The sequence below is a fragment of the Pelobates fuscus genome, chromosome 12, assembly GCF_036172605.1.
Source record: "Pelobates fuscus isolate aPelFus1 chromosome 12, aPelFus1.pri, whole genome shotgun sequence".
In the NCBI taxonomy this organism is placed as follows: domain Eukaryota; kingdom Metazoa; phylum Chordata; class Amphibia; order Anura; family Pelobatidae; genus Pelobates; species Pelobates fuscus.
Genome location: NC_086328.1, coordinates 106,469,512 through 106,494,316, shown reverse-complemented (window position 1 = coordinate 106,494,316; position 24,805 = coordinate 106,469,512). Strand labels below are relative to the sequence as shown.

Sequence of the window (24,805 nt, the reverse complement as noted above, 5' to 3'; positions counted from 1 at the left end):
TTAGTCCTTAAGAAGCAAATTCCAGACACTGAATGGCGATCTTATCGCCGCGCACAGGTCATGTTGTTCCTAGCGCAGGAACTTGAAGCCTAACAGATATCAATATTTTGACGTATGAGTCAGAAGCCATTTCATTTCGCTCGCAGTACTGTACAGCATGATATTGCTAAGGATTGACCTTGTAATGATTTATAGTGTATTACTAATTAAGTTATCCTCTAAAGATCAGGCTTGTGGATTGATCTGATCCTCTGTCACAAATCTGAAAACATTTGAAAAGCCCCATAATTGAATATATTAAACTCAGTTACCTCAAATCAACGCTGGGGCAAAATCAGACATGAACTGAGTGCTGCGGTGTTATACTCCTTAATACAAAATGTTATCCTGTTACCAGGATGGTTATATAGGGAGGCCCTTCTTGAAATCTGGTTTAAATACCCTCTCTATCATTGATCGGTCTTGCATTGAAGGGTAAATTCCACTTACCTATAAAAATAAAGTCTGATCACAAAAGACTTAACAGATACTATAAGTGACAGGCCGAGGGGTAACTAAAAACCACAGGGCCCCGGTGCGAAAATTGCCCTAACATTTAGATATACAGATATACAGAATGACACGCATACAGATATAAACTGTGACACACATACAGACACATAGGGGCACACATGCAAACAGATACACATACAGACCCACATGCAGACAGATATACAGACACACACCCACAGATACAGACATTAACACACACACACACACACACACACACATACAAACACAGATACAGACATTCACACACACACACACACACACACACACAAACAAACTGTTAAAACATTTTAGTAACCCTCCTGTTTCCTACCTTTAGGTGCAGGAGGGTGACTTCCCTGGGGTCCAGTTCCTGCCTCCTGCAGATGGTAGTCAGAGCTACCACTCTGTCACCCTCCTCTCCTCCCCGGCGGTCTCCTCCCACGCGGCTTGGTTAGCTGGGAGGAAGTGAGGGCTTCCTCCCAGCACTCTCATGCCATCAATGGGGCCCGGGGCCGCACCACAATGCCGGCGGGCACCCCGGTCAGGGTGTCCTGTACTGGCTGCTTATAGAATTCTGGGGAGTTTTGGACAAAAATAGGGGCGCAAGCTTGGATTACTCTGATACAGATCCTGGGTACTGCCATAATTTACAACTTGACTCCTTAAATTAAGGGGGAAAAAAAGTAACCATTTTTAAAATTGTATGTGGCTTATGAAAGTAGTATACCTGCCTACAGTGTGTATTAAATTACCTTAACATTATTTATGTACAGAGTTTTAGAGATTATAAATGATTTATTGAATAACGGAAGTTAAAATATATTCATTGCTCTGCATTTCTATATTAAATTCAAAGGAGCTCATTTACAAATATTTCCATTTTCCCATATTACAAGCAGTAGATTACATTTTCACATATTGGGATCCCTATTGACCTTCATCTGTAGGTGTTGGCCATTTGCATTATTGAGTCATTTTAGTCCGTTAAAACAAGGTCATTTATGTGAGCTGTTATGTGAGTTTGCTGTTGGTAAATATATTCCAAAATAATCTTAAGAAACGCATTAAATCATATTGTACTGGAGGATCATGGGAAATGTTAATTTACATAAAATGCTCTGCCTGTGCCCTCTCGACAGGCTGTTATGGAGGAATCCATAAAACAGACACAGAAGGCAAGAAAGCTATTGTATTTAAATGAATACTTTTGCTTAAAATGTATACTAGGAAACGTCATACTTAACTGGCATTTTGGTTATATAAGAATGGAGGTAAAACATTATTCTTAGTCATTGACAGAAAATCTTTTTCAGCTAGTTAATGACAGCTTGGATGATGGGAATAGTAGTCCACATAATAAAGTCCTGAGAAATTGGTTAAAGGAAGGTTTGCCCTGGCTCCATGCAGTCCCTGGAGATAATGAGAATTTCTCGACCTATTGTGAAATCCCTTATTAAGCATCAATTGACCTTTGCAGGTTTTTGTTTAATTAAAGCCCAGCCATCAGAGCACGCTTTGGAAGGTCTAAGCTCATTACAGCTTGGAATATACTACCTCAGCAGCTTGCAACTTCTTGCTATTTTGTAGAGGCGGCAATTTAATTATCCTAAGGTAATGCTGCGGAGACAGGTCACTGGATAGAGCTCCAGCTGCTGTATCCCAGAGTCACAGTTTTTATTTAAGGTCAACAAAATAATTACCATTAAGTTTGGTACAAATAGCATTGAAACCCCAAGACTTGCTTGGAAACTAGCAGAAGGCTAAATGTACCTTGCTCAGTTAAAAGTACAGTGAGCTGCAGTAGTTATGGTACCAGGAGTTCCCTGGCGCCCCCTCGTTGTTAGTCAAACAGTGTTAGAATGATTTGACTTCTTACCTTGGGTTCATTGGGCGCCACTCCCCACCTCCACTACTTGCTACAAAAAGCCAGATGCTCTCTGTCTGAGTGACGTCCAGGAGCACAGGGGTTAGCTAAGTTGCCGAGTGTGATCAGATGACACTTTCATTCAGTGAGCTAGTTCTGCACTGCCAGGCTTAGCACAGGAGAGATAATCTACTAAGCATGAGCTTTCAACTCTCTCTGGGTCGTAGTGGAGGCATGAAGCTACACCCGGCTGCAGAGCTGCCATCAGACCATAACAACTATGACAGTTGTCAGGGGTCCGGCAGTCCTTGGGGGCCCAAGACCCACAATCTCACTGTTGGAACTACTGCCGGTGCTGGAGATGCGGTTGCGCTGGGGCCACCTGATGTGTTAAGGCCACCTGATGGGTTAAGGCCACCTGATGGGTACTGCATAACAGGGGCCCAGTCAGGTGCTGGGGAACTTTAATAGTGCGACAGGGCCCCTGAATTATCGGCTAGCTGAGAGGAAGTGACAGCCGATCACTTCCTCCCAGCGTTCCTCAGAGATCCTCGTAGGAGAGAGAAGGCGCAGCAAAGGCAGCACGAAGGAGTGAACTGCTACAGGGCCCACACACATCAGCCTCAGCTAGTAGCACTCCATGCAAGCCACCCTCCTACAGACGAAAGGTATGCGTGTGCATGTATGTGCCAGTGTATTTGCATGTATATCGGTGTTTGTGTATCTGTATGTGGATCAGTGTGTGTGGCAGTGTATACACTACACACAAATGCACACCTGCCAACATTCACACACACATACTCGCAAGCCTCCGGCCTTTAGAGTGTTGCTGTGGGTTACCATGCAATGCTCCAGGTGACACGCAGATTGGACTCGCTAAAGTTGGAGAGAGAGGGGCTGCCAGGAGCTGAAGATCATGTTGGCTGGGTTCCCTCTTCACTACACAGCACCTGGTAGTCTGCACTGTGCCAACGAACCACCAGGGAATGTAATGTCCTCCTCCCCAGCCACAGGAACGAGCTATGGAGGGGGGAATAAAATTAATAAATTAAAAAGAGCATTTGAAAACCCCTTTTCCCACAAAATGCAGCCCCAATCCTACCCCACATATATACTCTCACACTCTCCATCCACTACACATACACACAACACTCTGAATCCTCTCTACACACCTCCACCTCTTCCACACTGCATTCTTGTGGGGGGACTCAGGGGCAGGCACTGTGGTTGGGTCAGAGGTGGGCCCTGTAGGCAGACTTGGGGGTGGGTCCCGAGGGTCCAGAACATAAGCTGTGTAAAAGACCCCGAAATGTCTGGTGGCAGCCCTGCCCGGCTGATCCAAAGCAAGAAGTTAAACTGACACCATGTCACTCCTCGCACCATCACCACTACAACACTCTGCAGTGATTATGCTGCATGGAGTGTTCCTTTAAAATATTCGATATAATATCACAACATTGTTTCTTGCATGCTCAGGTCCAGTTCTGTCCCTGTAAAGCCATGTGATCATCCCTAACTGCGCATGACATGGCAAAATCAGTCATAAACCGAAATTAGCAGAGCAATAAACATTAAGCACACTTTATATTCATACTAATAATGTCTGTGAGGCAAAGGGGATACGTTATTTTTCTTAATGCCCATAGATGAAATCTGTGTATAACTTTTAACTATGTTTCTATATAAAAAAAAGAATACTTTTTTAAAAGTTATACACCCCAGAAAAATTCTAGTTTGTATACAAATCCTTAAAGGACCACTATAGGCACCCAGACCACTTCAGCTTAATGAAGTGGTCTGGGTGCCAGGTCCAGCTAGGGTTAACCCATTTTTTTTTATTATGTTTATAAATGGGTTAATCCAGCCTCCAAATCCTCTAGTGGCTGTCTCACTGACAGCCGCTAGTGGCGCTTGCGTGATTCTCACTGTGAAAATCACAGTGAGAGCACGCAAGCGTCCATAGGAAAGCATTGATAATGCTTTCCTATGAGACCGGCTGAATGCGCGCGCAGCTCTTGCCGCGCGTGCGCATTCAGCCGAATGGGAGGAGAGGAGGAGGATCGGAGGAGGAGAGCTCCCCGCCCGGCGCTGGAATAAAGGTAAGTTTTAACCCTTTACTCTCCATCCAGCCCGGCGGGAGGGGGTCCCTGAGGGTGGGGGCACCCTCAGGGCACTATAGTGCCAGGAAAACGAGAATGTTTTCCTGGCACTATAGTGGTCCTTTAAATACAATTATTTCATGATGCCCCTATAAGTTAAACTATTTTTCTCACTGTACTGAAAATGCTGCTATTTTAACCAACCTGGAACTAGCAAAGGTGGGGAACTTTTCCAAATCCAAATTCCAATGTTGCCACGCTGATTTTTATTTCCTACAATTGAAGATTATACTAGCTTTAGTGTACTAATAATCTTAATTTTAGTAATGACAGGAGGCGAATATTTGCATATCTTTCTTTACTGAAAACTCCAGCAGCATAGAAACAGTAACAACCAATCAGAGAAAAGATATGCTCCCCATAAAAGGGTCTGTCTATGACATCATTTCCTCTTTCTTTGAGGCGAAAAGGGGTAACAGTCAATACATAAAATATCAATACGGATAACAATTCAACAATATATAACGATAAAGAACTTTGGTAGATCCATGAAGTGACGGAGTGGAAGACGATTCTACGTCCCATACATTGGATATTCACGCTGAAAGAAAAAGAAAAAGGTGAAAGGTTTCTGACGTGGCAACATGTCCGCATATCATAACCAAATGTATAACTGAGCCATAATGTAAATTAAGATGTGAAAACTTAAACCTAAGACATCAAAGTATTATACTTAAACCTAGGTCATCAAACGGAACGTGAGAAGCATAACCATTAAATCAAAGGAAAAACTGATAATATATATAATCCATGCATAGCAATGAACAAAGCAAACAAAACATATGCTAACATATACGGTAATAACCTGCATGCTTACCTGAACACTAGGACTTAAACCTGAAGAAAAACAAAGTAATCTGGGGGGGAAAGAAAAAACCCTAGGGCGGGAAATATTCGCCTCCTGTCATTACTAAAATTAAGATTATTAGTACACTAAAGCTAGTATAATCTTCAATTTTACCACATGACAGGAGGCTTCATATTTGCATTTTTAAAGCTTAGAATTGACCAGTGTGAAGGAAGTATGAGATGTTTGCTGAAACAGAGCGTTCTAAACGTACCCTCTCGCGCTCAAACTGCGCATCGTGTAGTGTCGGTTAGGGAAGCGTCGGCCGAAAAAGGACTTGTGGGGCCACCGCTCCCTTGACCGAGTGGGCTCCGAAAAAGGTTCGACGCCCGCCAGGTGCAATAGTCAGCGGCTCCATCTGGCCAGTGTAGCGGTAGGTACCTCTCCATGAGGTTCCACGTAAGAAGTCAGGAGTAGACCCGTTGCATGAATACGAAGGGGGAATGATTTCGGTATACTCCATTAGCGTTCCGACCACACCTAGTTTGGTGTCTGACACAAAGTATGGGTATGACACCGAAGATGAACTGGACTTAGTTCGTCTCGATATGGTAAAGGTAATCCCCTCAGGTGTCATAGAGAAAACCATTCATATCGAAAGCCCTAACGTCCGTCACCCGTCTAAATAAGACGAGGCATAACAAGAGGGCTAGTTTGGCTGAAAGTTGTTTCCGTGACAAGTAAGGATCGTCCTGTTATTCCCTCAAGGAATCACAGCACCACGTCCACCTGCCAGAGGTGTGAATACTTGGGTGCCGGGTCTCGATAATTCGGCACCCCGTAGTAGTCGACAACCCCGTGGATCTTGACCTACTGGTCCGCCCTGTACCGGAACGTGCGCCACCGATATGGCGGATCCGATCACGTTGAGGGATCGATATGACCACCCCACGAGACCAGGAGTGACAGATAGTAAGGATCAGCGTGACAGGTGCGGTAAAGGGGTCGGAATCCCTTTCCACCCACCAATCACTCCAGGCCGACCAGGCAGAAATATAGCATTTCCTGGAGTCGGGAGCCTACGAGCCCCATAGGATTCAGTTGATGCAATAGGTCGTGGACTGACCAGGAGCCCCTGAAACCGTCCAGGCCACTAGTGCCAGTTGTCCTTCCCTGACAAGGGAGTGAGCTTCCCCTCGCGGTCCCGTCGGAAGAAGAGGAAAGTCAGGGAGTAGTAGATGGTCTTCGCAAGATATCCCCAGGCGATCCGGGAATCGCGGTTGATCTGCCCGAGGGGCGTCATGAGCAGGAGCGATATCTTGTGGGTACGTGTGTATCGAAGCACCCTTGCTATTGTGGAGAACGGCTGGGACACGTTTGTAGGGTACATCCACCGCTTCGCATCCGGAGGAAGAGTCAAGGACCGTTCAGCCAATTCAAGTTTGTATGTGAAATAATCACCATCGAAATTCCATCCTCATTTCTGCTGACAGTGAGATCCAGTGGTTGTAAGAGTGGCCGGTGCGTACGTATCTCGCCATCAGCTGTTGCATGGCCTGTAGTGTAGTGGGCCAGGGAATATCGCTTGTATGAAGGAGGAGAGGAATCCCTCAATCCGGCGAGTATCCCGAGAGGAATCGTATCCAACCTTAGAGTGAGTCTGACCTCTATCATTATAGAGGCGATCTTTGCCCTAGACCGACGCGGAACGTGGTTCTCCAAGCCGATGTCGAAAACCGAGGAATTGGCCCAACTCAGATGGAGAAGCGATCTTTGTTTGTGTACTACCCAATGTGTAAACCAGTAGTTATCGCTTAGGAGGTCTTGTAGAAGATGAATATCCCCCATCTTGAAGTGTTTGTATACCACGTAGGAGTTCCATTGATGTAGCCTCCTGGCTTCTGCTTGACCAGGAAAACATTAGCTGAGGAAGCCTTCCCCTCCGGTGCATCTTGGAGTGCGTCCTTCTTGAAAAAGGTCGTGGATTTCTTGGTCCACGAGGCGTTCCAGTTCCGCCAGCATGTGTAATGGGGGCAAAAGGGCGACCTGAACGGCTGTGATAAACAAATTCGATGACATAGCCTTGTAGTGTCTGGAGAACCCCGGTGACTTTGGTAATCGTCTCCCAATTCCGTAAAACAGAGAGAGGCTGTCGGTCGTAAAAATTGGAAACAGTTAGCTACGTAGGTCGACTCTCTAGAGAGGAGCGAGTAAGAAAATATATGAGGACTGTGTATACGATCTGGAACCTGTCGCCCAGAAGCGGCTGGCGGTTCGGTTCCGCTACCGACCAGTCCTCCCAAAAACATCTTTCCCCGTAGGGAAGACTTGAATAGATTTATGTGCTCCTTGAGTTCTGCCATGAACAATACGCCTAATAGTAGGCCTTGTGCTTTGGGCCGAATTCTTGTCGTTCCTAAGTCCCATACTGTGTTGTTGACGCGCACCAGAACAGAATTGTGTCTGTCGCCGCATAGTACGTCATCTATTGAGCTCGGGCGCAACTACCACTTTGTCTGGTAGCAGTGGTCTGGGGTATTTGGCCTTGAAGCGTGCGCATACCTCCATCCCCAGAAGGTTGCGCAGCCAATAGTGTACATCCAGGAACGGTCCGTCTTTGGCCACTCTGGTGTAGTGCCGCTATTGCTATCTCTGCCTCGGCCGCTGTCACAGAGTCAGATTTCCTTAACGTACTTCGAGGAAGTGTCCTCCATCAAGCGGTGTGGGGCAGAGCCCATAACAGAACCTTCTCCACTGAGGCCGCTACAGCGGCGTTTGTCATTGTCTAGAAATCTTGGGAAGGTCGAGTGTCCACCATGGCTCATTCCCGTCCTGTTTGGAGACAGTGGTAGTCAGTGGGAGTAGTGTTTGAGGATCAGCACGTAGGGGTGCTAGACTCCTGGTAGAACTGGGCATCACCCGGGTAAAATGGTTTGGGAGTATGAATACCTGTGCCACGGGTAGAGGGTTCACCTCTATTAGTTTAATCTGGCTCCTGAGAGCCGCGGGGCAGGCGCGACTGACTGGTAGTGGTGTTTGGTCAGGTTAGCCGGGTCCACCACAAATGTACGCCAGAGCTGTATGTACGGTATTAAATTATACAGGCTGATTATAGAGGCGCGTGGGGCCCGTTTCCATAAGGTCTGCAACCGCAGGACCCGCGTCTGTTCGGTTGGGTTCATCCCAGGTGGTGTGCCATGGTAACCCAGAGGACACCCACATCAAGGTAATGGTCTGTCAGTGACCTCGCATGCATATCTGGGGGGTCACCCCAGGTGGTGTGCCATGAAAAAGTACCCAGAGGACACCCACATCATAATTATTGGTACCTTGCAAGTATTGCATGCATATCTGGGGGTCACCCCAGGTGGTGTGCCATGTAAAAAATAACCCAGAGGACACCCACGTTCAATATGTACACTAGGCACCGTAAATATACATATATGTCTCCCTGTGAAGGGTGCTACGCAGTACATTCAGTTTCCTTAGTGGTCCTGCCGTCAAACCGTATCCAGCATGGTACTGTTGCTTTAAAATAACTGAGAGGCAGTGAGAGGGCTGTATATGCACGTAGTCAGTGAAATCAGGGCTGTATGTGTTTATCTCTTGAAAAATACAGGCCCTTGTGCACATCATCGGGGTTCACCCCGGGTGGTGTGCCGTGGCAATCAGAGGACAACCACATCAGTTGAAATGGGCCGTCAGCGCCCTTGCATGCATATCTGGGGGGTCACCCCAGGTGGTGTGCCATGAAAAAGTACCCAGAGGACACCCACATAAAGTTTGCACCCTTGGGTACAGTAATGTAATATAACCCTGTGCCGGGTAATCAGTATAATATTCCCTTTGAAGGGTATAGCAGGATGTGATCCCCTGAGGGGAAATAACGTTGCATCTGTCCCTGCAGGGACCAGCGAGGCAGTATGTCAGTTAAGGTATATATATATATAGTACAGCCTTCATACCAAAGAAACTCAATTGTGCCTGCCCCAAACTTAAATTTGTACCTTATAAACTGGAATATAGGTAAAATAGGACACCTTATTAAACTAATTGATTACATTTTAACATAGATAATGCATGTTATATACAAATATTTGATAAAAGGTCCTTATATATGTATCCTGCTTTATTGCCAGTAAAAGACCTTGTTGGTTATGGGAAACAGGTGATACATCTAAAAACATAGTTTCACTTAATCCCATTTAAGCCTTCTAATTAAAACCATTGAGTATTTGATGTGTGCCCCTAATGGGGTTCGAAGTTGCATATAGCTAAAATAGCTCTGTTTGCTTGCAGGCAAACAGCATGTCACCTAAACCATCCCTGCTGAGACTAAGAAGAGGGGGGGTCCCTGAGGGGAGGTCCCCCAATTACGTTGCGGCGATCGGGCGATTCCCGAACCGCCGAGTGTAAGGAGATGCGGCCGTCGCGGGTCTCGCGAACCGCGAGAACCAAGATGGCCGCCGGCCGCGTGAGTGAAAGCTACCCGCTCGCGGCTGCGAGCGGGGAGGGAAAAAAGGCGGCAAACGAAATTCTAACCCCGGCTACCCTCCACCCGTCCCCACCCAGCCCCCTGTGTCAATAAGGGCAGGTCCGCGCGGCGAACGCGGCACGAACAGCCGTGACGCCCGCGGACTGTCAGCCCGAAAAAACAAAGTAACAGGGCGACTGAGTAAGAGAAAAACAGGAGGGAACAGGTATAGGTAGATAGGGGTGAATAAGAAAAAAACAGAAATAATACAATAATAAAAAGACAGTAATACTACAATAACAAAATAAGAAAAAACAGCGATAATACAATAAAAGACAATATAATATAGACAATAATAGACAATGTATAATAATAAAGCCAATATATAATAATATAGACAATAATATACATAAACCAGAGAGGTAAAATTACTCTGACCTGTTGATGGCTGGAGCAGCAAAGAAAGAGGAAATGATGTCATAGACAGACCCTTTTATGGGGAGCATATCTTTTCTCTGATTGGTTGTTACTGTTTCTATGCAGCTGGAGTTTTCAGTAAAGAAGATATGCAAATATGAAGCCTCCTGTCATGTGGTAAAATTCAGTGCTTCGTGTATAACCCTGACAGCTACATAGAGATATAGTTACAGGGGTGGAATGCAAATTCTGGCTTGTTTTATGATTTCTCTGAGATCTCGTGGAGATAGAACACGGTATGGCCAAGCTGCCTACTGGGATTAATCTTCTGAAAGCTTTTTTTTCTTTGACTTTTTAACAGACACAAACACGAAAAATGCACAATAGGGCATTATAAGGTAAAAAAAATGTAATGAGTTAAAGAGGGGTGGATTCATTCTTTGAATTACTATAAATGTGTTTAGAAACCAGTCCGTGTAAATAAGATACATTGTTCTTCTTATAAATTACATTTTAGTTCTCTAACTACCCGGTAATTAGTAAGCCACCTAAAAGAGCCCTGCTCCTGGCCACACCCCACGCACCAAACAGCCCCACTCCTGGCCACACCCCCACCTACACCAATAACAGCCCCTCCCCTGGCCACACTCCACTCACACTCCGAAAAGCTCCACCTCTGGCTATACCCTCACTCACACCAATAACAACCCCACCCCTGGCCACACCCCCACTCACATCCCTAAAATTAAAGTGTTCCTCTGTATCCATTTGAAATGGTGGGAGGCTGGATGAAGAGGCCAAAAGGCTAAATTTTACCTTTACGAAAATTAAATGACAGCAGGATTGAGGAAAGAGATCAGGACGGGTGGTTTATTCCTAAATTAGTCTGGAAGCTAAGAAACGAGACAAATTCATCAGAGCGCCATTATAAAAGGAATCGTGTATACCTGAGCATTTTCCTTACGATAGTTACTAAGATCATAGTCAGACAGACATTGTATACAGTATCTTTGTCATCACATCTGCCATGGATTGAAATTACCATCCTGCTCAGCTAGTAATGCCTTGGTACGAGTGTAATACAATCGCTGTGCCAAAGGTAGTATAGTATATCACCATAATAATTTAGAGATGAGAAACTGTATGGTATTATGCAAAGCTATAAAAATGGAAATATGTCTGCTCTTAAAATAAACAGCTAATGGAAATGTATGGAGGGAACTGCGATAGCGATCCTCCAATTAAAATTCTTCCAATCCAATCAATTCTGAATACTTTTTTTGATCAGCGTATGCTAATGTAATCCAGATTAAAGTTATCATGGAATTTAAAAAGGCCAAAACATGTATATTTTATGAATCTTGCACTTTAATTCTCCAAACATTAAAAAAAATAAAAAAATTTAAATGCTTGAAGCAGATTTGCATAATGAAAAAGCAATTATTTATTTACCAGCATGAAATTCAACTCATTCCTGGTTACTTTTTTTTTGTGTGTATGAAATAATTTAGGCATTCAACCAAGACAACTATGTGACGGATAGCTTTCATTTTTTTAGTTTCAGAGTCCGTGTCCCGTCTGCTGAGATTTGTGAAAAAGCAATGAGTATTGTAATGTTTGTAGATTGCAGCATTTGCCATACTACCTGATTTACCGTTTTAATACTAAGCTTTAGTTAGTGTATTTTTAGACTTTGTTTAACCCCTTAAGGACCAAACTTCTGGAATAAAAGGGAATCATGACATGTCACACATGTCATGTGTCCTTAAGGGGTACAGTTTTTGGTCTAAAAGGTGCCACTGATCCATGTTAAGAAATTAATCTGAATTAATGCATTTACACCTTGGGAACACTTTGTAATGTAAATATATATTATAATATTGCAGTGCAAGTGGCAAATCAGCAGACCTAATTCTAGGTAAAATACAATGCAGCCAACAACAGATAAATTGTCAGAGTTCTAGGTTAGAATCACAGACAATGGCCTCGATTTAATAATCTTTCCAATTAATTAAGTACTGTTAGAAAACCGTTGTATTTATTATCTACAGAAGTCGCCATTAAAGTATGTAGGGATTTCTGTTGATTAATAATTTGGAAAGTTTTTATAACAGTATTGAATCATTCAGAAGGCTGATTAAATTGAGGCCACTCAAAGTCCAGTGCAGACAATGTTAGATCAGAGAAACTATAACACATTATCTAGGGGGCCAGAGTTCTAGATTAGATTTGGGTGTTAGATAGGGGCCTAGAGTTCTAGGCCATATCACAATATCTAGGGCCATAGTTCTAGATTAGAATGGGGTTTTAGATAAGGGTGTTCTAGACTATAACACCGTATCTAGGGGTCGGGGTTCTAGATTAGAATAGGGCGGTACATAAGGGACTAGAGTTCTAGGTTTTATCACAGCATCTAGGGGCTAGCTAGTAACACAGTGTCTAGTGGTCAGAGTTCTAGATTGGAGTGTGGTGTTAATTAAGAGGGCAGGGATCTAGATTAGAATACAAAGTATTTTTATTCTTATGAGCGCAGCCCAACTTACTTAAACACTTTTGTCTCTTTCACTCACATTATTACCCCATCAATTCTAAGACAACCCATTTTTCACACTTATTTAATGTATAGTAGCTACATTACGAAACACCGTCGACTCAGTACTGATTTGTAAACATGGCTGATATTAATACTGACCTTTCCCAGCACTGTCCAGTTGTTTGTATTAATGTTATCTTATCAGTGGTGAAGAAAAGATCACAGCTGTTCATGAGGACACAGTGAATGTTTTCACAGCTGAACATGCGCCTGCACCATTTTTTCCACTTTTTATGCATTTAAACAGTAACTTAATGTCCCTGTGACATTTTATTTAGAAGGATGGAATCTAAAGTCACTTCAGCAGCAGTAAAAAGGCAGCAAGACATTTCTCCCTGCAGTGCCAGTGTGCCCATAAGATGCCAGGCATATTCACTGTGGTCTGGAATAGTTAATAGAGGCAAAGAATTACTCTCTGTCTACGGTGTTACTTTGTTCATGTTTACTTTGATTGCAATCGATAAACTATTATTTGACCAAAAAAGTACAAAAGCGGTATCAGTTGACAGACAAGATCAGAGCTGTGTCTGGAGTATAGATTACTGCTGGGGAAGAATAAAGATTTTGGGTCAATAGTCAAAGCAGCATGCATCTTAAAGCAGCTCGGTCACTCCCACCTCCAAAATGAGTATTTTACATTCTAAAATACTCACATTGACGGTGTTGGAATTTCATTGAAATTCACTTGTGACGGCTGTAGGGAAAAAAAAGCATCGACTGCAGAAAATCCTGCTCTCTCGTGGGATCCTCAGTAGACATCAGTGTTGTACACAACAGGGACATGGGCTGCTGGCAAATTAAGTGCCAGAGTGTAATAGAACCAGCATGATGAAGATGGAGACTGCCATGAGGGACAGGTTCAAGAAAGTAAACCTCACCTTTCTCTGTACCCTGTAACTACCGCAGAAAAAGCGGAGCAGTCACTATCAGGGGTCTTTGCAAATAAGGTGACAGAACTACTTTAATCGCGGTGCTGCTCATACTACCCACGTTACATGAAATGTGCAAGCGGGGATTGGCGAGCTCACCCAGAAATAATAAACCGTTTCACATCTTTCAAGGCTTCATAAAATCTACTAACTGAAGCAAACATACAATTTAAGTAGGAACCCCTAATATTGGGGGGGCACTGATGTAGTGGTGGACTTGAAAGAGCAATCTAACCAAGATAACCACCATAGCTCGGCATAGTGATTATGGTACCTAGAGCCTTTTGGCGCTGTCCTGGTTTTGAAAGTTCTCTTTGGCACCTGGAGACAGTCTCAATCTTGGAATTTGCATTTCTCCATTATTAGTGTTAATATCTTCCAATCTTGATGGTGGTGATTGGCCGACTGTGCAGAGCAAAGTTTGCCTATAACCACCACCCAGGTGCAATAAAACTGAAGTTTAGGTGGTCACTTGACAAAAACATTTTTTAGCTCTCCAAACCACTTCTAAAAGGTTCAACATAAAACTAGGGAGCCTATCGGCTCCAGACCTGTGGTTATGTTGCCTAGAATGTCTCTTTACCACACTAGGGCAATATGTTGGAACCAAATTCCCATATTTATGTTAAAGGAAGATGATATTATGTAGCTTTGATGTGATGTGGTTTCATTTTCGTGTGCCGATATTGACTTGCTAGATTATAACCGTCCTATAGAACAAGCACGGCACACCGCTCCCAGCGTTAAAAAGCCAGCTCTTCCTTTTATTCTGTCTGCTTTGCAGAAATCAAAACACTTTCTGGAGGTGCCTTTGATTTTCCGAGCAGCTGAGCTTGCTATCGGTATCTCAGCGCTGAGTCTGCTTTCTTTTCTTCTAATGTTTTATGGAGCACAGTTCCTGTATCGGTTATCCTAGCATGTGAACCTTATAGCTGCGCTGGATAGTGCGTTAATGCACAAGCCCCTCTAGTTTCCTATTAATTGACTCTTTCATCTACTTCTAACTTGCTTTGTGGCTCTGAGAGATATCCCTGACTTACGGCATTCTTGCTCGATTCTCCTCCACCCAGTTTATTTAGAATGCCAATTAATTGCAAGTTTTGATACACACCGTTCATTTTCAATGTTGACATTTTGTACTTTTTTTTAGCCAGCACTTCTAAATCATACTCTTAAAAGAACAATTCTGCAGTGTAAATAAATTAACTATCCTTTCCATCAGGGTGTTAAAATTTCACAGACGTTTCCCAGCACGAGGAATGATTGATAAACTAATTCTTCATTCGAAGTGGATACCTTTTTAGATTTTTACATAATTATTTCAGAATTGCAATATTTCACTAGCCGTCACTTATTACATGAAAAGCCTTGAATCCTTTCCGTGTTTACGCTTTACGGTCCACAGTACCAAAATGGATGCAAGAAAATGCAGTATTACACGGTCTTATATTTCAACTGAATTTTAGAATGGGAACCACTGCTCAAAAAAGTGTGTTTGGGGATAAAAACCTCAAAGAAACGATCCGCCGGTGATAGAACTACTTAGACACTACCTAACAACGCTCAGGTGAACACCTTGCATGACGGAAATGACGCCACGAAAGGCGAAAATAACCAATTCACAGCAACCTAAATAAGTACACAACAACCTGACCAACTAACACATAGCCCCCACCTCCGAGTCTGCGGCGGCTCCCCGGCCGGGGCCACGGCTTTGCCCATAAAAGAGCCTCTCCCTGGGGACTGCACACGGGCCGGTGGCAGACAGCGGACTTACCCAGAGAGCCGGACTAAGATGTACTGTCCCTCAGTACTACCACCAACCTCTAACTGCTCCCATGAACGGCTGCACCTTAAATTACACTTTATTAAATTCAATGTTTTGTTTCTTTTTGTCTTACAAACATGATTCAACCCCTCTTTGTTTGTACATTAAAACACATGAAAAGCTATAGTTAACATTAGGGAGGTATGACTAGAGGACTGGACATGGGGTAGGCCAGTGACTGATGTAATGTGCATCACACTTTGGTGCTTTAGGAGTGGGCCTCAGCTGGAAAATAAAAGTCTTGGGGATGTGGAAAGGGGGGGGGGGTGTCTAATTCTAGTGTGCACGTTGAAGGTCATACAGAAGCTTGCATTGGCTTTGCTTCCTGTGTACCTTGTCTCTGATGGCCAATTTCGGGATAGGGGATTTATATTGGCAATGGAAGCTATGTAACCATTTATGGATCTGAAAATATAATTCACAACAGAATATTGTATTTCCACAGACTGATTTCTAAACACACTTATTGTTGTTTAAAGACACATGACTTGGGAGTATTATTACAGTTTAGCGCCGTTATACACTCAGACACTCCAACAATATAGAGCTCCTAGAAAAGAGGGACATTGGGAGAGAAAAGAGGGACAGAGGGATTTGCCCCCAAAATAGGGACAAAATAAGTTTGTATCCGCAACAAAAAGAACATTGTATAAGTATATAATGTATCTGTTATTATGGTAGCAAGTAATGATTCATTGTTTCACAGTGTTTGCAAGCAGGAACTGACTATCAATGCAGATTTGTCTTTGTTGACGCTGGTCTTACTTTCCTACGTGCTAATTCATTTTTATTGTTGTTTTGACCCTAGGGAGGATCAATCCAAAACAAGAAATCGAAACGCTGCTTAGAATTGCAGGAAAACAGTGACATTGAATATGGGTACCAGCTGGTGCTTCAGAAATGCAGCGGCCAGCGATGGAGTATAACAAACTTTCACAAAAATATAACCGCCTAACTGGTGCCAGCAGACGCTATAAATCCTCCCCTGCGCCATCGAGGACAATGACGCCAGGCTTGGGAGCAGAAAGAGTTCAAATTCACTACTTGATCCTTTTGCTACCGTGTAGCAAACATCAAACTTTTGCCTGCTGTAATTTTGTTTGTTTTTAAAGGGTGAACATGTGGATGGGCCCTGGGTGTAGAGTTTTTATTTAGTAAATATTTTCTTCAGGTTTTTAGAGAAATAATGAATGACGGGTGATGGTGGAACATATTAAAATATTTTCAAACTGATTGTAAATAAGTAAACAAAGGAAAATATTTATAAACTGACAATAAAATTTTATGGATAAAAAATTATTTTTGCCTTAAGGGTGCATTTAATAAATCGGTGTATATAGCTTAAAAGTTACCGGTCATGACAAATAAAACTATCTAAAGGAACACTATAGTGATAAAAATACAAACATGTATTCCTAACAATAATGGAATACATATTTAGATACCGGCCCTCCTCTCTGTGAAGTTAAAAGGTCATGGCTGAGATCGTTAAATTTGAGGATCTCAGCCAATCCAATGCATTCTCATCTCACAATCAGTATTTCCTCATAGAGATGCACTGAATCGATACATCTCTATGGGGAGCAATCAGCGTCTGAGTGACTGCCACTAGAGGTGTTACTCGGTAGCAATGTCAACACTGCCGTTTCTTTGAAAATGCAGTATTCATATTGAAAAGCCTGCAAGGACAGGCTATGGACACTAGAACATCTATATTAAGCTGTAGTGGTTCTGGTGACTGTAGTGTCCCTTTAACCCCTTAAGGACACATGACATGTCATGATTCCCTTTTATTCCAGAAGTTTGGTCCGTAAGGGGTTAAAAGACAGAGAATTGAGCTACATTGTGCTAGCAGAATTGTTAGCAAATGCCTACATTTATCTAAAATCAGAGGTTAAAAAACAGCCATTCCCCTTCGTCTAAATTTGATGTCTGTGCCAAACAGCACAGCGATAAGAAGATTTGTCATAGTTTTAACGGAAAAAACACTTAATTGTATAAAACGAGTCAAGTCAGATGGTTAGAAAACTGTGAACGTATCTCTGTCATGACATGTCCAATTTAACATGTAAATATTGGCAATAATTCAGTGCATTTCAGAAACCACTTATTTAAAGTATGGCATCTGCGTTGGAATCGTAGAATTGCAAAGCGTATTATGAGCAGGAATTAGGTCATGGACACAGGTCAGAGTGTGAAACTAGTGTACAGGACATAACCGAAACCGAGAGAAATCTAATTGTATCCCTCCTGGTAAAGTAGTTTATAAATACAGATTACTGGAGCATTGGGGAGAGCCAGATACAGCATGGTTGCTGGAAAGGTAACACAGAATATTCAAGGATATAATCTTTCAATGTAGGGTAATAACTGCTTGTTTCAAGGATAAATCTGACTGCCATTGTGGGGTCAAGAAGGAATTTTTTGTCCTAGCTTGTTGCAAAATTGTGCTTCAAACTGGGGTATTTTTTATTTTTTTTTGCCTTTTGGATCAACAGCAAAAAACAGGTCTGAGGAAGGCTGAACTTGATGGACGCAAGTCTCTTTTCAGCTATCTAACTATGTAACTATGTAACTATGTATGTATGGCTTATATAGACCATCTGAGCAACATAAGCAGTATTGTATTATAGCTCAGTATATTGCTTGCTGTAAAAGTTATATTGCATGAAGTGCCCTGCTGCTATCCCCTAGTTTAACATCAAACAGTTAATGCCACTGATAATGAGATAAGACTTCCACTTTATTAGTGTCAATTCTGTCCAACCACAATGACTTTAATTAAATCATTTTAAAATATTTACAAATAATCTAAATTGGCACAGAACTAAGGAGGTAAGGGTAAAGAAATGTGTGAAATGGTAAGTTGCTTGACATGAGAATAATCAAAAAATATATATCCAGTTTTAAACTTTTTTTGCCATTTTTAAACTTTAGTTTTTTTTTACATAACGCAGATTTTTTTTTTTTGCCTTATTCGTGAATGTCGTCCTAAAGTTAAAGGTCTGAAATGGACCAAAGATTTTGTAACATCTACACACAGCAGAATACAATCAAGGGTTGAACACACCAACCCAGGTAGTGATTACCCCTATACACCAACCAGAGTCCACTCCGGAGCAAACTGCGTGTTGGGAATATAAAACATGCAGTGATTATTGTATCTTATACTGGACAGTTTAATTCTGGTGAACTTCATCCACGGGATTAGCTCGTATATTAAAAACTCCCCTTTTTGGAACATGCATCTTGCAGATTTGAATTTATTTAAAGATTAAATAAACAATTCCATACGAATTTCCTTTAATGGGAAATTATACAATTATGTGTTCTTATTATATATGTATGAGTATATCCCACACTCCACATACCAGCTCTGCATAGTGTCCTGCAGTAATTAAAAGGGTTAATTGCTGGAAATGAAGCATTAACTAAATACTCAGAGTTAAAGAGTGGATGCGAGGAGTGTGCGCCAGTAATACCTTAAGGAGGTCAAGCCTCTGGGTGCTGGAAATATTTCTTTTTTTAAACACATATCTGAAAGCATTACACAAAAATAGCATTTCTCTGGAGAGAATTACCAAAATATCTAACATAAAGTTTTCCATATTGGCACATTCAAAAAAGTAGAGATTCAGTATTGCACCATAAACTTAAAGGAACATTATAGGGTCTGGAACACAAACATGTATTCCCGACCCTATAGTGATAAAACCACAATCTAGCCCCCTCTTATCTCCTCTTGCCTCCCTAAATATAGTAAAATCTTACTTGTATTTACGCCTGCAGCTCCTTGCTCTGCCTCTGACATGCCTGCTGTCTGCTGACATCATCGGTAGTGTTGGTCTGAGCCAATCACAATGCTTCCACATAGGATTGGCTGAGACTGTCAAGGAGGACAATCAGGAGCAGAGCCAGCACAAATCAAACACAGCCCTGGCCAATCAGCATCTCCTCGTAGAGATGAACTGAATCAATGCATCTCTGAGGAAAGTTCAGTGTCTGCATGCAGAGGGTGGAGACACTGAATTGCAGTACAGCACAGTGTGTCGCAATGCCCCAGGAAGCAGCTCTAGCAGCCATCTGAGGAGTGGCCAGTGGCAGTATCCCTAGGCGGAAATGTACACACTGCATTTTCTCTGAAAAGACAGTGTTTACAGCAAAAAGCCTTAAGAGAATGATTATACTCACCAGAACCAATGAAGATTTTCTGGTGACTATAGTGTCCATTTAAACAAAGAAAACATGGATTCTGGGTAATTTCTCACCTTACCCCATAATCACACAGCATACAGAGCACCCCCTGCTGTCATTGATTCAGGGTAATAACCCACCTTTACCCCATAATCACACAGTAAACAGATCTCCCCCTGCAGCCAGGGATTCTGGGTAGTAACCTGCCTTTACCCCATAATCACACAGCATACAGAGCTCCCCCTGCAGCCAGGGATTCTGGGTAATAACCCGCCTTACCCCATAATCACACAGTATACAGAGTGTCCCCCTGCAGCCAGGGATTCTGGGTAATAGCCCGCCTTACCCCATAATCACACAGTATACAGAGTGTCCCCCTGCAGCCAGGGATTCTGGGTAATAGCCCGCCTTACCCCATAATCACACCGTATACAGAGCGTCCCCCTGCAGCCAGGGATTCTGGGTAATAACCCGCCTTACCCCATAATCACACCGTATACAGAGCGCCCCCTGCAGCCAGGGATTCTGGGTAGTAACCTGCCTTTACCCCATAATCACACAGCATACAGAGCGCCCCCTGCAGCCAGGGATTCTGGGTAATAACCCGCCTTACCCCATAATCACACAGTATACAGAGCTCCCCCTGCAGCCAGGGATTCTGGGTAATAACCCGCCTTACCCCATAATCACACAGTATACAGAGCGCCCCCTGCAGCTAGGGATTCTGGGTAATAACCCGCCTTACCCCATATTCACACAGTATACAGAGCTCCCCCTGCAGCCAGGGATTCTGGGTAATAACCCACCTTACCCCATAATCACACAGCATACAGAGCTCCCCCTGCAGTCAGGGATTCTTGGTAGTAACCCGCCTTACCCCATAATCACACAGCATACAGAGCGCCCCCTGCAGCCAGGGATTCTGGGTAATAACCAGCCTTACCCCATAATCACACAGTATACAGAGCTCCCCCTGCAGCCAGGGATTCTGGGTAGTAACCCGCCTTACCCCATAATCACACAGCATACAGAGCGCCCCCTGCAGCCAGGGATTCTGGGTAATAACCTGCCTTACCCCATAATCACACAGTATATAGAGCTCCCCCTGCAGCCAGGGATTCTGGGTAATAACCCACCTTACCCCATAATCACACAGTATAAAGAGCGCCCCCTGCAGCCAGGGATTCTGGGTAATAACCCGCCTTACCCCATAATCACACAGTATACAGAGCGCCCCCTGCAGTCAGGGATTCTGGGTAATAACCTGCCTTACCCCATAATAACACAGTATAAAGAGCGCCCCCCTGCAGCCAGGGATTCTGGGTAATAACCCGCCTTACCCCATAATCACACAGTATACAGAGCTCCCCCTGCAGTCAGGGATTCTGGGTAATAACCTGCCTTACCCCATAATCACACAGTATACAGAGCTCCCCCTGCAGCCAGGGATTCTGGGTAATAACCCGCCTTACCCCATATTCACACAGTATACAGAGCTCCCCCTGCAAACAGGGATCCCGGGTAATAACCAGTCATTGCACCTATTAAATAAAAAGTTCCTGCCAAAACAAATATGCAACAGCAAGTAAAGCAAAGAAAATAAAACATATTGGTTCATTTATCTATTCTTTAATAGTTCTAAGAAAGAAGTACATGAAACATTTCACATTTCTTTTCTGTTGCCATGGCAAAAAAAGACTTAAATAACACTATCGCCTGGTGTCACATGACTCCTGACTAGTATTAATCCAAACCATAGAAAATAGGATTATAGGAAAATGTTAAACCTAGTATAAAGACCGCCTTAAATCCTGCTGAAAAAGTGAGATATAAAAGTGTAAAATAGGTGTTATGGTACCTCAGAGAGACACTTTAGGCTAGATATGGCATTTATTTTCAATGCAAAATATGGAATATATTTACTAAAAATGCAAAGAAAACATACTCCAGTTCCTATCCATTCTGCTAATATCCACGATCTATAACCAGGAAAGGTTTCAGCCTGTCCTGATCCTCCTATATCTCAAATTCCTCACCAACAGAGGATTGTATCACAGACAGGAGGCGAATGTTATGCATATTCTTTCTTTACTTAACTCCACCAGCAAATAAAAAAAAACACAATTTTAAAAATAACATCAAAACATTCAAACATATAACAGAATAGAACATTCACTGAAAAATCTGCTTACATCACACTCTATAGTGAATGATCCCCAAACCCCTTACTCTTTCTTTAATGGTCTGTAGTGGCGGAACTAAAGAAGACATGGTCCGGTGCAAGAATATTTTAGTCCCCCCCCTCCCTCTGCCAATATCGCAAGGTTGGCCAAAAGGTAGATTCCCATCTGTCTCACAACTCCCACAATGCTGTGCCAGCTGGGGATATACAATTTGCCCATCCTTGCAGCGTTGTATTTAGCACTGAGCAGTTTGTGTGTTTGTATGGAGTATGTGTGTGTGTGTGTGTGTGAATGTAGGGGTGAATTTGCGTGTAGTGGTGTGTGTTTTACTGTACTGTTCTAAACATTTAGTAAAAGATACACAGACACAAATACACAGTCACATACAGACACACAGATACACATACACAGTCACAGATACATACATACACACATACAGACATACAGCCACCCTCCTGTTTCCTAACATTCTAACCTTATAGCTGCACTTACAATATACCATGTGTGGGTAGACTGGGCAGCAAACCTGGAGTGCTTGCATTGTTCATTTTAAAGCAATAACCGCAGTCCTCCAATGGATGGGTTATGTACACCTGCTCCGAGTGACTGACCTACCGGTGAAGAATAATACGCTATAGGCAGAGAACAAAGAGATCTCTTTTAAAATGAAACTGAGCAAAAAGTGCTGCTATTTATTTTTCATAATTACCACAAAACCCTTGAAACATTCTATATTAAGCTATAATCTCATAATGGAAGCAGTTCTATATCCTCTGTAAGTGATAAAAAAAACCCTGAAGGTTATTTGACCAGTATATTGTGGCAGGCACAGCCCCAGTTTGGGAGATATTTATTTTACTATAATATGGAAGTTTTTGCACGTCTCCCTTTTGCTAAGGAAATAAAAGAAAATGTAGTGCTGTGGTCGGAGAGCTCTGCGTCCGAACCATTCGCTAATCTCCAGCGAGACATTTTCAATTTTGAGGCAGAATGTGAGAAAGAGTAATAATAAGACAGGATAATTATTCTTTATGATTTGAGATAAAATGTTTGAAGATAGTTTTATGCTTCTCTTGGGGGCCTTTGTAGGTTTTATAGATCAGGAGGAATGCAGCCGAACGGCAAATCTATTACGGCGCTCCTCATTGTTATGAAGCAAAGACTTGCAGAGTAGATATTCATAAAAGCACACAGCGAGCAGGGAGCCGGCGTCGTAACTTCAGAGCTTTTTATTGTACACCAAAGGAAGTCTGCAGAGTGCGCTGCTGGTGGACTGCTGATATTTACACGCCCTCGGCCCTCAGACGGGGTTTGGACAGGCAATGATAGTCCCAATAGGAAAATACATCCACTATAACCACGCACGGGCCAGGGGGCGAGCGATACGGTCGTTTTCGAAAACTCCTACAGCATTCAGTAAGATTTAATTTAAGATCTCGTTATGCACTTAAGTGTGAATTGTCCGTAATTCAACTTAAATTTTGGATTTCAAGCAAACAATAGTGTAATTGGAAAAAAATTATCTAAATTAGAGTTTTTCAATTGAAATTCACTTTTCATTCCTGGCATTTCAAACTTGAGTGATTTACTCTGAGATAAATGACTGCTTATATTACCCAGCAGGAAAATGAGCCAAACGTACTTCTTACACCACAAAATTAAAGAACAAAATACAGTTATGACATGATAGGGACAAACAATAAAATAAAAGACTTGGTTGAAGCCTTCCCACTGTGAAAAAAATCTAACACAGACATGCTTTCTTAATTAGGACTGTGTCATGAAGAAGTAAAATAAGCAATTAAATAAAAAGGCAAAAAAAAGTCAAAAAACGTTAATCAGGTTCCACTAAGAGAAAGCTTGCTAATTTGTAACCATTGATTCTGACAACGTACTAAACATCAAGAAAAAGAGAAAAAAACGACTTATTTATATTGAGGGACACTACATCTACCAATTATAATGTCATCATAAGAAATGCTCAGAACAATTATTATAGTCTACTGTCATTTCTCATTATGTGCTATTAGACTACACTTCACAGAGTTCCCTGCCTGCAGTAGGGCCAGGTTCGGACACCCCATGATTGGATAATGCAGGGAATCCTGAACATATGACAGCAGAAATTGTATTAATCTGTGAAAGTTTTCGAAAAAGACGACGGGAAAGAAAACTAGTCAAATTGTACATTTTTCTAACTGCTGTAAAAATAGTTGTTTGAATCTTTTAAGAATAAATTGGAATCAATGCTCATTATCTGCAGTGAAAGACCGAGCTTTCCATTAAGTGGAAAAGAGTACGTCGAGGTCCGCTGTTTGACTTGGTTTATCTTTGGCAAGGCGCTTGGTGTAACGTTCAATAAGAAACTCACAGGAATGAGTCATAGCGGCTGCAAAATGGAGCATTTCAATATAACCTTCTAATCCATATCATTCTTCTAATCTAACCAGTTTACCATCGTCCCAAACCTCTGGGCCTTCCCTTCCTCAGCGTCATTTTCCAGGTATTTTCAGACTTCTACAAATTATTATTATTTTTTTTTTCTTGAAAGACCTTTAATTGAAGAAGCTGTAGAACGGGGGAACAAAATCAGTCGCGGTGTCATGGACTGCAACTCCTATCTTCATTGTGTGATGACTGAGGCAAGTGGCGGATTAGGGAGGCATCTTGTTTTGCAGCCTGCGGTTTCTTATCCATGTCTGATAAGCATCGGAAGCAGGCAGACATGCGGAGGAGACCCACGTGCAGACTACTGCTTCTATCGATATGAGACAGCAAGTATAAGAAGCATGCTCACTGGAGAGAAGACACACCATGTTACAGATGGCATACAGGCTAGGGAAGAG

At 42.6% G+C, this 24,805-nt stretch overlaps 1 protein-coding gene across 2 annotated transcripts in view; it reads left to right on the top strand.

Annotated features, from left to right (window-relative positions):
- Window positions 1–16,560, top strand: part of GALNT18 (polypeptide N-acetylgalactosaminyltransferase 18) — a 315,863-nt gene extending 299,303 nt beyond the window's left edge. The window contains exon 11 of one of the 2 annotated variants that reach the window (XM_063438892.1): window positions 16,391–16,560. In XM_063438892.1, the coding sequence (XP_063294962.1) occupies window positions 16,391–16,537 (147 nt within the window). In that variant the 3' untranslated portion in view covers window positions 16,538–16,560. Of the gene's footprint in view, window positions 1–12,118; window positions 12,198–16,390 lie in introns of those variants that run through there. The other variant, XM_063438893.1, reaches the window with a different exon arrangement.
- The last annotated feature ends 8,245 nt before the right edge of the window (window positions 16,561–24,805 follow it).